This window comes from Crocodylus siamensis, chromosome 4 (genome assembly GCF_052110815.1).
Source record: "Crocodylus siamensis isolate JL-2025a chromosome 4, ASM5211081v1, whole genome shotgun sequence".
Lineage (NCBI taxonomy): Eukaryota > Metazoa > Chordata > Crocodylia > Crocodylidae > Crocodylus > Crocodylus siamensis.
Genome location: NC_143398.1, coordinates 206,991,396 through 207,008,517, shown reverse-complemented (window position 1 = coordinate 207,008,517; position 17,122 = coordinate 206,991,396). Strand labels below are relative to the sequence as shown.

The 17,122-nt window shown below is 41.1% G+C and overlaps 1 protein-coding gene across 3 annotated transcripts in view; it reads right to left on the bottom strand.

The window, feature by feature from the left end:
- LRP2 (LDL receptor related protein 2) overlaps positions 1-17,122 on the bottom strand; it is a 217,917-nt gene that overhangs the window by 56,737 nt on the left and 144,058 nt on the right. For all 3 annotated transcript variants that reach the window (XM_090045536.1, XM_090045537.1, XM_090045539.1), the window contains 10 exons: positions 16,505-16,630; positions 13,295-13,414; positions 11,306-11,437; positions 10,347-10,548; positions 9,577-9,872; positions 8,479-8,995; positions 5,059-5,211; positions 4,095-4,265; positions 2,288-2,511; positions 1,757-1,934 (listed from right to left, as the gene is read on the bottom strand). In XM_090045536.1, the coding sequence (XP_089901662.1) occupies positions 1,757-1,934; positions 2,288-2,511; positions 4,095-4,265; positions 5,059-5,211; positions 8,479-8,995; positions 9,577-9,872; positions 10,347-10,548; positions 11,306-11,437; positions 13,295-13,414; positions 16,505-16,630 (2,119 nt within the window). The remainder of the gene's footprint in view (positions 1-1,756; positions 1,935-2,287; positions 2,512-4,094; positions 4,266-5,058; positions 5,212-8,478; positions 8,996-9,576; positions 9,873-10,346; positions 10,549-11,305; positions 11,438-13,294; positions 13,415-16,504; positions 16,631-17,122) is intronic.

Genomic DNA, 17,122 nt, shown 5'->3' with positions numbered 1-17,122 from the left:
TAGCTTTGTCGTCTGGTGTGACAACCAAATTTCCCAACGCGTCCTGCAGGGGCCCCACATTACCCAGAACCTTCTTTTTATCCCCTATGTATTTAAAGGAGGACTTCTTATTGTCCTTAATCTGGGAAGCTAGCCCTAATTCCATCTCTGCCTTGGCCTTCCTGACTGGCCCCCTACATCCCCGAGTGGCTGCACTATAGTCATCCCTGGTTATGTCCCCTTCTTTCCATTGGGTGTACGCCTCCCTTTTAGTAAGGAGACAATCCCGGATGCTATTGGTGAGCCATGGAGGCTTGTGTGCCCGCCTGCTCCCTTTGATCCTCATTGAGATTACCTCCCTTTGGGCTTGGAGGATCATCTCCTTAAGGAGTGACCACTCTCCTTGGACACCTGGCTCCCCTCCCCTCTGGGACCTCAGCGCTTCCCCAACTATCCTCCTTAGCTCGTTGAAGTTTGCCCTCCTGAAATCTAGGGCTGCTGCCTTACTGCAGGCCTTTGCCACCTTGCACTGGATGGTGAATTCCAGCAGGTGATCCAGGTGGTCGAGCACCCGCAGCCCCCTCACCAGGTCATCACCCGTGGCCAGCACCAGGTCCAACAAGGCGTCTCCCCTGGTGGGGCTGTGTAACATAATTAGTGGTGGGCAAGAGGGGATGTCAGCCCCAGGGGCCAAGTTAGGCAGGGTGTCAGAACTGCCTTCTAACCCTAAATAGTACACACCCCAGTAGCATACCTGGGACAATTAAGAACAACAGTTGGAATGGGCAGAGAGCACAGTGGATATTGCAGCAGCTCAGCAAATGACTCTGCAGTTCTTGGCATGGGTAAAAATACTGCTTTCCTCCCCCCTACCCCTCCTCCCAAACCCACACCCTCTCCTCTCCTGGAACCACATGCCCCCCACACCCCCACTATCAGAGCCTGTCATCCCCACTCTCAGAACAAGGACCCCAACCCCACTTTCCCATACGGTTTGCCCTGGGGCACCAATTTAGCATGTTAACGTGGATTCAGGTTTGTAATACTTTTTTTACATTAAGTTTTTCTGAGAGCCAACATTCAAACAGACATTTAGGCAAGCCAGATGGTCTTTGTCTGTCTCAGACTATCCAGATAACACTACATATTTTCATAAGCTTTGAGAGAAAATTTTGTAATTTAGAGAGAGACCCATGTTCAAGGGAAATGTGGACCTACCTATATAAGCAATGGGTGCTCTAGTATTTAGCAGATATAAAGTCAGAGCAATGGGCCTCTTGAGCAACCAACCTGCCTAGTTCTAAACCCCAACTCTGGTCCCTGGGGTAAAGGGAAGTCCCAAGGGGCTGTGCCCCTGCATTGGCAAATGGCCCCCTGGGTCACTGGCACCTAGTATAAGTTAGACTGTAAAAGCAGAACCAAATGTGCGGCACTGAATGCACGAGAGAAGCAGGTTCACATTTCTTAAATTCACCTAGAAATGGACTCTGGAGCCAAGCAACACCCAAACAAGCTTTGATTAGCTGTGTAGTACAAAAAAGCAAAGAAAAGGCATTAGTAAGGCACTCATCTCCGTAACCAAGGAAGACTCTGCTAAAAATCCTTTGCCAGTGTGGAAGTCTGATTAAAACTGGCTTTGCCTTTACCAGATCATGGAAACTTAGGGACAGTATAACTAACTCCTATGGATGGTTGCATGCTTTGCTAGCAAATAAGTCTATGTGTAAAATTTGTATTTAAATAAACAGTAAAGAAAGATGGTGTGCTATGAACCTACCTTTCACTGTCTGCACAGAGGAACTGTGTACTCGAACACATTGGAAGGCAGTGTGCTGTGTTACCAAACTGTACTATCATGAAGTTATCTGGACATTCACAAGAATAACCTTGACCACCAGCTTTTATAAGACACAGATGGGAACAGCCACCATTGTTGGTACCACAAGGATTATTCACTAGTGAAAAAACAGACATTTTCAATGCCAAAGCCAGAAATCCTCAAACTACAACAATCTTCCCGAATAGTGTAACATTATACAGAGAGCATTACTATTATCTCTTGCCAAACAAACAACCCCCACCCCAAGATACTCAGAAAGAAATATCTGATACTGGACACAAGGGTAGTACTAAATCCTAAAGTTCTAGAAAGTGATTTTAAACATAAATTTTGAGCCTAATCCTGCCCTCATCAATTATCTTACTTCATCAGTAATCAAATCTAAGACTGCATGGGTAGGTCAAAAAAGGACCTAAGTGCAGCATGAGAGTTAGCCATCAGAGCTTAATTCTCAACTCATTCTCTCACCAAATGGCTGTCTGTATGGATGGTAGATGTGGATATCAAATGGCCTGTGTGTGGTGTTCACTAGAACAGTTCTGCCTGATCCATTATATTTATTTCCTTTTTCAACAGTTCTTGTGTTCCAATCAGTCCAATAGATGGTGTCTTCAAAAATTGTAATCGCAAATGGATGAGGTAAAGTCCCATCATACACTGTATGACGATGTTGTCCCTCCAGGTCAGAGTACCTACATGAACAAAAAACATGCACAACACATGAAAGAACTTCATGTTTTTAACACATATTCTTTTAGAAGATCAGTAAATGTAAAATAATTTAGTTTATTTTGAGGCACACAAGAAATAAAAATAGGTTACTTTAGATATAAAAATAGGACATGTAAACTGAAAGATAAAGTCCTTCCTGGGAAACGTTTCAGGTGTCCAGTGCTGTTCTAGGTATACTCTTGTCAACCGGAAGGTTGCATTTTGTCTTACAAACACAGTTTACCCGCATAATTCATATCAGAATATACTTCACTCAATATAATGTCTTTATTCCTAAGTGCTAACTAACACCTTACAATTTTACATTACCTTTGAAAAAAAATTTTAAAGAAAAATCTTCCAGAATGCACAGAGATTTTTACTACTGCATTAACTAAAAAAGCTGTTACAACAATGCAATAATAAATAAACAAATCTTGTTCAAAATTTAGCAATAATGAATTCAATGAGACTCTTCCAAGTCTAAATTTAATTCTAAAAAAAAATTGTCTTCTGGTTCTAACTTCTGAGTCTATATTAATCAGATATCTTTAAAGGGATTTTTTTATTATGACCTGGTACTAGGAAGATATTATGGCAAAAAGTACTTTTTCTAAAACAGGACATTTTCAGCTAAACATGGAAAGGAGCTTAAAGATATAAACATGAAGATAAAGCCTTTTTTTTCCAAAGATGCAGATTTGAAAAAAGACTGGAAAGAAGCAGAAAACTGTCTACTCATTTGTACTGAAACTGAAACAACCTTCCATTGAAGACAAGCAGTTGACATTTTATCATTTTGCATCAAATGCAGATAATTAAGGGAGCAAAGCAGCAGGTTAGGAAAGGTCCATGTGATATTCACTGGTCTTCTTCTGAACTTTTAATAAGGGGGAAGCCAAATGTTTAGGAAGCCTCTACAAATGTGTGTATAACCTGTGGACACACATTATCTACACTCAACTGCACAGTGATGTGCACAAAAAGTTTAATTACAGATGAAATGATGATATATACACTCAATTTTGTCTCAGGTCAGGATTCATACCTATATGTAGATGTAGTGGCATATCTATCCTGGTTTGTGAATTTCTTTACTTTCATTCCTGAACAATTATTTTCATGCATAGTTTCACAAGCTTCAGTGAGATTTATTTGTGTAACTACTTACCAACTTCCTTATCTCTGTTGGTGAATTTTTAAAAGCCAATCAAAATCTGGCCCTGGACAATCACTGGACAATTTCCCTATATGGTATTAAGACTTCAGCATAAAAGGGCCAAGTGCTAATAAAACACCAATGAAAAAACTCCAACTCCATAAAAACTCATCCCCTCTACACCAGACTGCCAATTCCATCCTAATTTGGATTCAGTTAATCCTTTTCATGCTGATGTATTCACTGAATATGTCAAAAAATAAACTTATTGTGAATATCTCTGTATTTTCCATTTAAAAACCTGTTGATCCACGCAAACTGGCAGCAATGAAGGGACTTATCAGATCTTAGCATAAATTCTACCACTGAAATTTGATGTGAACAATTTCTTTTCTATGTACGTACTCAATGTAATTTAGATGGGCATCTGCCCAGTAGAGCTTGTCGTTGGTGTAATCTATGGTGAGTCCATTGGGCCATTCTAACTTGGTAGAGATAATCACTGTCTTGTTCCTGCCATCCATGCCCACTCTTCCAACATAGGCTCGATCTGCCCAGTCTGTCCAGTAAACCTGTCTATTTAAATGAACATTTATAATTAGTTGGATATTTAAAAGACACCAGGGTAAATTTTAGAAGCTACATTTATAATGTAAGATTTCAAAACCAATGGCTAAAAAACAAAGGTTGATATGTAACATTGGGTCTTTGGGTAGATGTGATATCTTTTATTAGACAAACTAAATAGTTGGAAAAAGGTTATTTGCAAGCTTCTGGGCACAAACACCCTTTGTCAGGCACAGGGAGACTGCTGGTCCAAGGTAGAAAAGAAGCTAATTTACAACAAGTATGTCTGTGAAAATGCAAATGTGTGGAAGTTAGGAAGCAATGAGTAGAGATAGGAAGGGAGGGGGGTAAGGGAGGGAAGTGTGTGAAAGAATGCAATTGATCAGTTGGTGACAGATTATCTGGGGTATCATATGTCAGGCAGATTGTAGTGTGTCATAAATCCAATCTCTATATTAAATCTATGATTTTGTATATACAGCAGATGTATGAAATGAAGTTCGTAGGCTTGTTTATGAAAGCTGTTTTGTAAATTCTCTTTGAGGTTTAGAATTGAGAGATCAGAGAGGGAGTGATTGTCCTGTGAGCAGTGGGCACCCACAGATAATTGGATATTTTTGTCTTTGATAGATTTTCATAGACAATCCTGCAAACTTCACTTCATAAATCTACTAGATAGAAAAACTTACTGGCAAGTACTCTTAGAAACATACATATATTGATGAACTAATACAGTTTCACACAAGCAGCACAAGATGGGTGGACTATTAAACAAAAGACAAACACTTTCAGAATGTCATACCCATATTTTGGATGAACGACAATAGCTCTGGGATGCTGAAAGCAAAAGGTATTATTGGAGTCCACACACCGATCCATCAGTTTTTTCCGGTATCTACCATCAAGCTCAGCCACGTAGAGACAGTCTTTGTAGGCATCCACCCAGTACAATTTTCTGGAATATTTTAGAGCCAATATTTTATATGCTGTTACACCTCTACATTAATCAAACAGCTATTTTACCTCTAAAAGAAATGAATAGGGCTCACACTAGCACACTAGACTTCTGCCCTGCACCTACAATTCCTAGCCCCTCCTCTTGCTGATACTGGCATCACTGACCAATCTTAGGTACTGTGGCCAAACTCAAAATTGCAGCTGCTCTGCTCAGGAATAACCCTGCTTCCACAATCTCAGCAACTGTCCACAGCACATGACTAGGAAGATACCAAAACCTTTTTTTCCTTCCCTCCTATCTCACCAAGAAACGGCTGCAAGAAAAGGGATATGGCCAGGAATGGAGACATGAAATACAGAGGTTCTTGTGCCAGCTCTGCTTCAGTACAAATCACCATCTCTTCTTCCTCCCTCTCACTACCCACCCCGTCCCAAACCAAAGTAATCAAACATTTGGATGGTTCTCCAATGAAAATCCTGGACAAGTAAAATGTAACTGCCTAAATAAGTCTCTTTTTAGAGTTTTCTATCATTATCACTTTGTGTAGGGATTATGCTCAGCTGTAAATTGAGCAAACTATGATAGTCACATCACTGATTTCCACTGAAATAAAACCTGAAGGATTAAATGTCAACTCACTCCTAAAGAACTATGCCAGACTGCTTGAAAAAAAAATTTCAATTTGTAAGGCTGACAAAGTAAAGTACATGTTGTTCCAAAATTCAACAGCACATCTTTGGTTTAATCCAGCAGGGCTGGGCGGTGCTGTGGCTTGGCATTGCAGGGCAACAGAATGGGCAGGGGCAGGGCCTCTGCCCCACCCCTGCATGACAGGTGTCCTCTTTTCTGGACCTGGAAATATGGTAACTCTAGAAGAACCCACTTTTACTTCCTCCTTTAGCACTTACAAAAGGTAAGGTGGAGAAAGCACATAGAGTCTAATCACAGCAAACAATCCAGCTACAATGAACACTTGTAAGGTAATGCAGATGGGGAGCTCCTCAATACTGCTTCAGCTAGTAGACTCTCAGGATGCCCCAAGTCCAAAAGATGCTGTAACATAGACAAGCCACAACTCCACCAGCAGAAGTGCTAACAAAGCAGCTTGCCACATGTTGCCACCCACTTGCCTTCTTTAGGAATTATTTCCATTTGGCTGGGCTGGAATCAGACTCAAAGAATATGAGTCGCTGGTAGGTGTTAAAGGGCTTTGGCCCCTTCTTGATTGATGCCTTGCTCCCTAGTGACATCAGTGTGAGATCCAGGCTCAGCACCACCGAGTTGGTTCGGATGCTGCGCCTGCTTGCCTGCCACATCTTTGATGTTTCTTTGATCCCTTCTTGGGAGGCAGTTCCTGGTAGATGGGGATCTCTACCCTGGGTTTCTTCATGGGGCTCCAACCTCCTCTTTACCCCACCCTCACCACATCCATGGCCTGGGTGGACTCTGCTCACTGCAGGTCTTTCTCTTGGATGATTTTGCCTCATTCACGCCACCCACCTTGAAGAATCACGCCTTCCTGGCCATCAGTCTTCCCATGGCCATCCCTCATCTTCAGAGCTCTTGGACAATTAAATCTACCCCATCCAGGGTTAACTGCAACTTAGGAAAAACTGAAAAGAGTCTGGGTCTGCTGACAGACTTCTGGGATTCTACCTCCCAGGGCTTTTTGTTATGTGGGGGACTCACCTGTTCCTCCTAGCCTAGCCTAGCCTATCAGGTGGTGGACATGGGCGGCCACCCTGTGCTGAGCCTCAGTTGAGCCTCAGTCGGCAACTCAGCCTCGGAGTTGCCTCACGTGGCAACCTCCCTAGGGACCGGGCCCTTTCCCTTCCAGGCCCGGCTGACCCCTTAGCTGTGCTGTCCTGGTCCCAGCAGCCAGTGTCATTCACTCCCCTTGCACGGGGGTCCAGATTCCTCCATGCCTCCCTCACTGGGTGCTTCTCAGGGGTGCCTGTGGTCCCTCGGGGCTGTCCCCCACCATGGCACCTGCGTTCCTGGCTGGAGCCTTGCTTCTTCACGGCATCCCAGGGGCCGGGCCTTCCTAGTGGGACTCCCGGGCCTCTGTCTGTCTCCGGAGTTTATACTCCCTGACTTGCCTACCGGCACCTTCCAGCAGACTCTCGGCTTCTCTTCCCAGTACCTAGGGCTTGTGCTCCCTGACTCTGCAGCCCGCGTCTCCCCGCTGGTATTCCCCTTTTCTCCTCCTGTCACAGGCTCAGCTACATCCCCAGCTGTCTGTTGAATAGCCTGCACTTCTCCAAGGCCATGCCCCCTGCACTCACTGATTAGCAGGCTCAGGCAGCTCCGGAACTGCTGAGCCTGCCCCAGCATCTCTTCCCAGCTGCCGCTCTTCATCGCCTCTGTGGTAAGTATCAGGGCACGTTGTGGGAGAGTCTGGAGTGAGTTGGGGGGTCTTTTGCCTCCCCTCTCACACTCTACCTCTCACATGAACCTGGACCCACCGAGGGGGAAAGATGAAGGGAGTAAAAACCACCCCCCTCCCTTTCTATCAGGAATTTAGAGCACCTGTTTCCCTTCCTAGCAATGGGGACCACTCCTCTGTTCCTTTCCCTTTCCCTGCATCTGTAAGTGCTTCCCTTTAACACTTATGAGGGAAGAACAGATGAGGACTGGGCAGAGAAAGCAGTAAAAGCTCCTGCAACAGGGATGGCAAATTAACTGCCCAATAACTTTGGAAGTGCCAACAGCCTTGACATACTGTGGAGGTACAGAGAAAGAGGGAGACAGCTCAGCAACACCTTTAAAAGCTAATCATAAGATGCTGAAACCAATCTCATGGTTTGCTAAGGGGTCCAGAATGTCTTTGTCTGGTTGCTTCATCTGTCAAATGAGCATAATAAAACCTATGCATCCCACAAACCTACACTACCTAATACTCACAAGAAGCATGTTTGGTGCTTTGACAATGTAAACCACACAATAACAGCTAAATATTACCAGTAATCAGTATTATTGGTTACAGTTAACACCTGATAGTAGTAACATACTGTTGCTATTATAGGGAGTGTCATTTGGATACATAATATGGAATATGTTCCAAGGGAAAATGTTTCTGGTAAGAGGTTGTTGCTCTTACCAGGTGTTGCTGCAAGTGACTATCGACTGTACTAAGATATTTTTATACTGGTGGCTGATCTGTAGACATGTGATACATAGATTCAAAACCAGATCTAACAAACTCACATTTTGCCACATTTAATTTCCTTAATAGTTTAAAAAAGGCTAAAAACATATTCTTACCTGCCAACCCAGTCAACAGCGATCCCTTCTCCATTTGGCACATCATCACTTATTACTGTCTCCTTGTTTGTCCCATTTAGGAACATTCTTTCAATGATCTTCCTACCCACATCAATCCAGTACAACCTCTTTTCCACCCTATCAAAGTCCAGTGCTACCACATTTCTTAGTCCTTGCAAAATGAGAGAGTAAGACTGGCCATCTGCTGTGAGATTTCTCAGATAGTAACGGTTGCTAAAAATAAGATAGGGGGAGATATTGCTATTTTGTCGGCAACTCTTTCCATCAGGCTCACGGACATATCCCGGGGCACACTTACAAATGTAAGAGCCAGCTGTGTTCTCACAAATCTGGCTACATACTGATGGTGTTTCAGTACATTCATCAATATCATCACATGTCCGTTTATCAGACATAAGTTTGTATCCAGGGTGACAAGAACAGTAGAAACTAGTCTGGGTATCTGTGCATTCGTGATCACACCCACTGATGGAAGGGTCATTACATTCATTAATCCCTGTGGTACAAAAATAAAAACATTATTCAAGCAACTGGGTTATTCAGAGAATAACGTATTCATAGGAGTCAAAATCAATTTATATTCTGAATCTCATCTTGCTATTTAGAAATAAGGGATACATTTTAAGCTAGTATAAATTGTCTAAATCTATGAATCTAGGACAATTAATGCCAGCTGAGTTAATGCCAAATTCTCTTCCATGGAACTCAGTGTTATTCCTCAAAACAAAAATAAATAGTTACAAAGCATTTATCTGGTAAGAATAATAGTATAATCTTCTTAACTATAATATGTGCCATACATTCTACTTACCAGCATGCCCAAATTGTTAGTTTTCATGGATTAGTTAAATATACGAATTAAGCTGCTATGTTTAAGATAATATAATGTATTAATACGAGATATTATATGTATGTATTTTTCATAATCCCATAGGGAAGCCTTGATGGAAAATGAATCATTTTAATGAAGATGCTGGTTTAAGACTTCTATAGCATTTGTCTAAAATCTTAATCTAAAAACATTTTAAATTAAATTAAATATCAGACCCCCTAGTCCCTAGATAAATCCACACATACCGCAGCCTTTTTCATCACTATTATCCAAGCAGTCATCTAGTCGATTGCAGACTTTAACCACTTCAATGCAGTTTCCATTGTCACATTTAAACTGATGAGGAGAACAGGTTGCTTCTGGTGTATTACAAAGGTGTTCCAGCTCATCGGACTCATCTCCACAGTCATTATCGCCATCACAGATATATGCCTTTGAAATGCAGCGCCCATTTTGACATGTAAACTGGTGCTGTTGGCAAGGTTGATAGACGCATCCCCTCTCATCGCTGCTATCACCACAGTCATTTCTTCTGTCACACCTAAAGAAGAATGCGGGCTTTGTTAAAATACAAGACAATGGTGACTGTCTAATGGACAGATGGATAGATGCATAAGAGCTCATCTGCAGAAGAGCTGAGCTTCTGCAGTTTCGTTTAGTTTCTAAAGATGAGCAAATCTTTCCTCCCAACTATTCCCCTTATCCATAACAGACAGTTGTAATGAAACCACACTATCTCATGCAGGGAGGAAGCAGCCAGAATTCTTCCATGAACAGTTACTGTCCTCAGAAGTAACTGTTTAATACTATTGGGGAGCATGGTCAATATATTACTCAAGCATCCTGCATGTTTTTAAAGTTAAAAGTTATACATAAATACCTTACATTTAAGTTATTCCACTATGAACTACAGACCTAATTAATAACTGAACAATGTGAAAACTGAAATAAAATGAATCCCATAATTTAAAACTGCTTTTAAGACCCTCTTGTTATTGCTGAAGCACATGCAAACCTGTATGAATTTCGTATGCACAATCCATTGTTACATGTGAATTCATTTGCAGAGCAGGATCTTCGCGTACAGTTTTGATGTTCATCATATGCATCACTGCAGTCAGCATCTCCATCACAAACCCATGCCCGAGGGATACACCTCCTCATTGGGGGCCTGCTGTTCACACAGGTAAACTCAGCAGCTGTGCAGTTTCGGTTTGCTAAAATAAAGCATAGTCACTAACTGAATTAAACTTATTCTCTCTTGTGTGTATAAAATGTGCTTCTCCAGTATACCTGGACCAGACATTTCTCACAGAAATATATGTAAAGGTACATTTATGAAGTTTAAAATAACAAATTTATTTTTGGTGTCACCCCACTGACTGTTGTTCTACACAAAGGGTGCTGAAAAGCCTCCACACCTCAAGATTCCTGGAAGGTGCATAATGAATCAAAGCTCACACCCTCCACCTCCCAGTACCCTGGGATGATCAAACGAAGACAACAAATCCTGTAGTACAATTAGTGCAGCATCTACAATAATGCCCACCTGGTGCTAAAAAATATAAGACTAGAAACCAGGCCCCCCGCCCTTTATCTATTATGCATCCAAACAACAGTGATCCACAGCCCAACTCTCTCCACTCTCCAGCTAAGAAGGATTTTCATCAGAACCTGGCTAATACAAATATGTAATGCTAATTCATAAACAAAAACATGCTGTGGCAACCAGTGAATATAAGTATGCTTACTACTGCTGTCTGCATTACCTCCCTTCAAATTACTATATAAATCTTGTTTCATGAAGATGGAACAGCACAAAATGGAAAGGGATTTTAAAAACAAAATAGAATATGAATTCCTAGTAAGGCAGAGTAAGTCACAGAATCATAGAGACCCTGCAGGAAACTTATCCAGCTCTGAAAACCCAAGAGCTGTCCCAAGCACCATATTTTATTTGCATTAGACACCTACCACAGTTATGTCTTTGATCCTCATCGCTCATATCCCCACAGTCATTATCGCCATCACAGATCCACGTTGCTGGGATACATCTACCATCATCACACCTGAACTGGTCACTTGAACAAGTCCGCACGTGGGGCACTTAAAATGAATAGAATTACTCTGCTCGTTAGACTGGGTTGCACTGCTGTAATAACTGTTTGAGGGAAGTTATTCTTTGGGTCAGGCTTATACTTGGGAAAGACCAAACGAAGGCTCAAGGTAATAGAATTTGACTTAGGCTCTATCTGCTGGGATAAAAAAAGCAACCCTTCTTATCATCCCATTTCTCTCTTTGCAATAATAATCCCTACAAATACAACTCTGCTTTGTGTTTTAGGATGTTAATCTTGTTACACTTCAAAAATAGATTCCTAAGGAAATCTGAATCCAGTAAACTTAGTAAATTTGAAGAGGACATCAAATCTAATGACAATGCAGTAGCCATTTCTTAAGCAACAGTGGATGCATCTACACAAGATGCTGCTGTGCACTGGTTGCATAAACAAGTACTAAATAAACGCCCAGTAACCTAAGTTACTGTGCAGTAGTGTCACATAACAGTTTTTGCCATGTGATGGTACTATGCAGTAGTATCAGGCTACTGTGCAGTCAGAGTCTTGTACTGATGCTCCCAGTAAGCATAAATATTAGTAAACCTATTTGTAATGAGAGTGAGGCTTGGAGGAAGACCAGAAACATTTTTAGTTAGGTCTTAATAAAGGGAAAGCATTATCAGTTTAAATACAACCCTAAACCCTCTTAATGCACTAGCAGAGCAGGCAACAGTCAAAGTCACTTCTAAATTTGAATCTAAAAATGTAGTTTTCATTTTAATACTGTATTTTCTCATATACAACACATTTTCCTCAAAATCAGCCCCTCAAAACTGGGAAGCTGTTTTCTTCACTAGAAAAGCAGCACACCTGGAGACACCTGATTAGCAACTGGTATTAACCATCTCACAATCACATCTACTGGCTAAGCACTGTAGCTTCTGCCTGAAGGAGCAAGTGAGCTGCTGATAGTATCTTGGCAAGGTTTGCAATGTGGAAACATCACTTTATTTACAGGACTGTATATGAAGAACTACTTATAGTAAAGAACTAACAGTCTTGCTACTGCCCTTGCAAGGGTCTTGGGCCTAACTTTGTATGATAGAGTAAGCCCTCCTGGGAAGACAAAGTGTTTAGGAACTGTGGCATCCTAAGAGACAGTCCAGGCGAGGCAACTAGCAGCTGAGACTTCCTGGTGTGGCAGAAAGTCCTTGTTCTCTGCTGGTTCACCCAGACTCTCCTGGGATGCCATGCTTCCTGGACACTCTGTGCTCCCAGGAAGATATACTCTTTGTCACACAGTTGGCCGTGACTGGAAAAATCTCTTTTTCTACCTTCTGCCTTCCAAAAAAACATGGTGCAAGTTTTGTTTGGAAGCACACTGTAGGCAAGAAAATGTGCTAACAATTCTTGCCCACAAACACACACTGTACTTCAAGAAACACAGGGAGTTATTTATCAATCTAATCTCTATCTCTGGTACAATCCTTGAGTGATGGCAGTTGCTCTCAGACACTTTCCCAGTGACTTCATTCTGTTCTCTCTTTCTCTGCAGAGAATACTTTGCTTTTTTCTCTTCTGCTTTTCCTATCTCATTTCTCAGTTCCAAACTGCAGACCACCCCCCCAGCCAATTCATCAAAAACATTGTTTTACAGAAGAGAGGGGAGGTTTGAAAGGATTCATATTCCAGACAGAGCTTTTGTGATGCAAATCCTAAGAAATTAAGTGAAACTACAGATTTGTATTATGTAAGCCACTCAATACCCTTGAAAGATAATTATTTTCCAGTTACTATCAGCCTGATCTAGATCCAGACTATCATTTAGAAGAGTAATTATTTCCCACAATGAATTTCATGACCATACTTCCTCCCAGAATAGTTCCCTTGGGTACACACTTACCACAAGAAGTAGGTTCATCAGAGCCATCAGCACAGTCTACTCCTTGATCACAGAACCAATGAGCAGGAATACAACGTCCAGATGTACAACGAAACTCACTATTTGTGCAAGTCAGTGAGACTGGAAGAAAAAACCTATGTATGACTTCTTTCTTTCTGTTACCCTTCCAACTTGTTTTAAGTTGCTTTTGAGTCCATGATACGCAAAAATATTACAGACCCCAAAAAAGAAAGAGAAAAAATTATGCTAGGAAAGATATCCTTTCATATTCTATCTGCAAAGAGCTTGTTGTACAATCTAGTGCTCTTTCTATGTAAACAATGGACCAAATTCTCTCCTCAGAAAAGTTCATGCAACTTCTATTGTTGTATCCACTTCTATGAGGGCAGGATTTGCTGTAGATACAAGATTCCATAGAGCAACTGCAAGACAAAGCACTTTATATTTGAGTTGTACACAAGAAACTAATTTATAGTACAAGACACCTTTTTCCACTGCCTATACCAGTCAGCATAACTGCTTGCTTCAAAATGACAACAGTTTGCAGCAAAGAAATAAAACTTCACACCAGATCTCCCTCTTTCTTTTTCCTCCACTACTTTTTCTTGAGATTCCACAACAGAATGTATTGTCCATGGAAGAGAAGCCTGCGTAGCTCCAATAACAGTGTAAATAAGATGCAATGTAAAGTGCATCTGACGGATCCCCTGAATCCTGACCTACAATGTACCTTTTATACTGACAATTTTGCTATTCTTTGTGGTGGTTTCAGGTGACTGATCTCACTTCTAAACATGAAATAATGGAATTCTTGTCTAAAACCTGTAAATTTACTCTTTGGCCTTGCCATTTTGTATGCCTACAATAAAGGAATTCATAGGAATTACATGTTTCACTCACTAATACCTTGAGCTTGTTTCCTTTTCCCTTTTGCCCTCCATTTTTTCCCCACTCTCTCTCTGTTCTATTTTCTTCCTTAAGACACTACACTTTTGACTTTCTCTCATAGCTTCCAATTATGAATGCCGTCCATAACTGAGCAGTACTTTTTGGCTTTAAGTTACAGAAAAGACATGGCACATTCTTCATAAAACAGCATGAAGCTATATTTCTTCCTGGTTGGCAAGGAAGCCAAATTGTTTTCCCGGCACACGTGCTGTTCTATGGATTGGTTATAATCAGTGGACTCATTTTAGAAAGATTGTGGAATAGGCAATTCAACGTAGACAACTTTAAGCAATGAGCCTGGGCAAAATAACCCACTCAATCACTACCAGATATATGTAATGTCAACATACATTTTATAAATTGATGTGGGGTAGCTAAACATGGTCAGGACTATGCAAAAACAACTTCTATACTACAAATGAAAAACACTGGGAATGTCTACATATTCATTAACGTGCTTTAGTTAATGTGCATTAAATCTAATTCCATAGGGCATTTTTACATATGCAAGTGCTGTATCACCAGGTTTTTTGAAAAGTACCTGGTGCTGCAACACTTGCAGTTGTATAAGCGGCGAAATGTGAGTCAGCACTGAGAAAATTGTGGCTGCGCACCTTTGAACTAAAACTTATTTGAAGGTGCTTTAGTTCAAAAGCACACCGCCACTATTTTCTGTGTGCATGCATTTCACTGCTTATACAACTGCACTGTGTGCAGTGCAATTCACATCAGCTGTCATGTGGAGCACTTGATTAATCACATCTGCTCTGAGGCAGCGGATCTCCAGCACATCACAGGACAAAAAGGTATGTGTATAAATGTCCTCAGGGAGTTAACAGAAGTATTCCAGTAGGTAGGGGTGGGAGCGCTTTATTTAGCCTGGCTCCTAGAGCTGCACTAATTAAAACATCTGAAGCACCTGATGTATCAGCATCCCTGTGCTGAAAAATGGCGATAGGGGAACTTTAACTAAAGCTGATCAAACAAGTTTTAGTTTAAAGTGCCCCACGGCCATTTTCCAGCACAGGGACACTGATACACGTGATGCTGGAGTCTGCTGGAGTTCAGTAAGTACCACAGTGATTAATCAAGTCTGCTCTAATGCACTGTAATTAAAGCACATTGGAGCAGCCTCCCTGCATGTATAAATGAGCCCTCCATTTTGAAGTACTAGGAAAATGTGCATTAGCCTATTTTAATGCACATTAACTAAAGAATATGGTTTTAGCGATGCTTTAATGCACATTAAAATAGGCTTATGTACATTGCAGTGCACATGTAGGTACACCCACTGAGTAGTTACTGTTGACAGAAAACTAGATGATTTTGCACAATATTTGAAAGCAAGTATAAAAGATTCAGTGCATTCTAGAATATACTTATAATCACTTGGAAAAAATAAAAGAGCACACTCTAGAAAATGTTGTGGACTAAAAAAAAGGATGTCATTCTAGCATTAAGAAATTAGTGAAGGGATGTGCAGAAGAGTGTGTTTAATTCAGGTCACCTTGAAAAAAACTTTTGGCCTGAAAGCTACCCTGCAAAATAACCAGAATGAATAAAAGATCCTTAATATGTTACATGATGGCTGTTGTCATAAGAAGGAAAACAGAGGCCACGTTATTGGCAAGCATACGAGAGTATATACTGCACGCCAGGAATCGGGCAGTGGATCAGGCAGCAGAACATCAGAAATTGGCAAGGCAGCAGCATGTGCAGTGGATCAGGTGGGGAATGAGGCAGAAGCACACATCTGGGATCAAGCAGGAGCACATGTTGGGATTCGGACAGGGAATGGGGCAGTAGGTGGGGGATGGGACACCAGTGCATGTTAGGGATCAGAAAGGAAATAGGGAGGTAGCAAGAGCTGGGAATCAAGCATCAGTGAGGGAGCTGGGCTAGGTGGCAGCAAGGGTCAGGAATCAGACTGGGGGAAGAAAGCTGGAGTGCAGCCAGAAGGGGCAAGTAGTGCAAGGTGCTAGGGCTAGGCTGCCTGCCCTCTCCCTGCAGTTGGAGACAAATTTAAGATGACCCTCTAATAATTCGATTCTATACTTGGACAACTGTAACACATTTATAATTTTCCATGCACAGAATCTAATTATTGGGGGTCATCTTAAATTTGAAGTAATCTCGGATTCAGGTAAATATGGTAACCACATAAACATTTATTCTTTCTACAGAACATTTGAACCCGTACCAAAGGCAAGAGCTAGAGAAATAAATTACTGTATGAAAGTAATTAAGGCACTATTTACTTACCACAGTGAGTAGGGCTTTCATCACTCATATCTCCACAGTCATCATCTCCATCACACAAATATGTTCGAGGAATGCAAATGTTTGTGTTTTGACATTTTGTAAAACCAGTTTGACAAGTGCGCTCAGCTGTAAGGGAAGAAATATAGGAGAGAAATATATCTTAGAACATTTTTATCCTACTAAACTAAATTATACTGAAACACAATATTAAAAGTAGCATTCTCTTTAAGTATTCAGACTGTTTAGAAGTATCTTTCAAGGTCACTTAAGTCATACCCTGTTAGTTTTACCCCCCAAAAAATATAATGGTTCCAATAGTACTCAAGAGTAGCTAAAAGACCTGCAAACATTTTACTGTCATTGAAATCCACAGTAAATTAAAACAAAATAGATTTTTACAATTTTACTGTGTGATTTTCCCCTGAGTTGGGAAGTTAAAGACTAAGAACAAAACATTTTCCAGTCATTTTACTTCACATGTTGAAATAAATTCCATTGGACCATTTCTTTCGTACTGCTCTATGCGAAAATTCAGATGACTGAATTTTAATGGCAAAAAATGCTGACAAAATATTTTCAAAACAGTGCAGTCTGATTAACAAATGAACTACATGAATT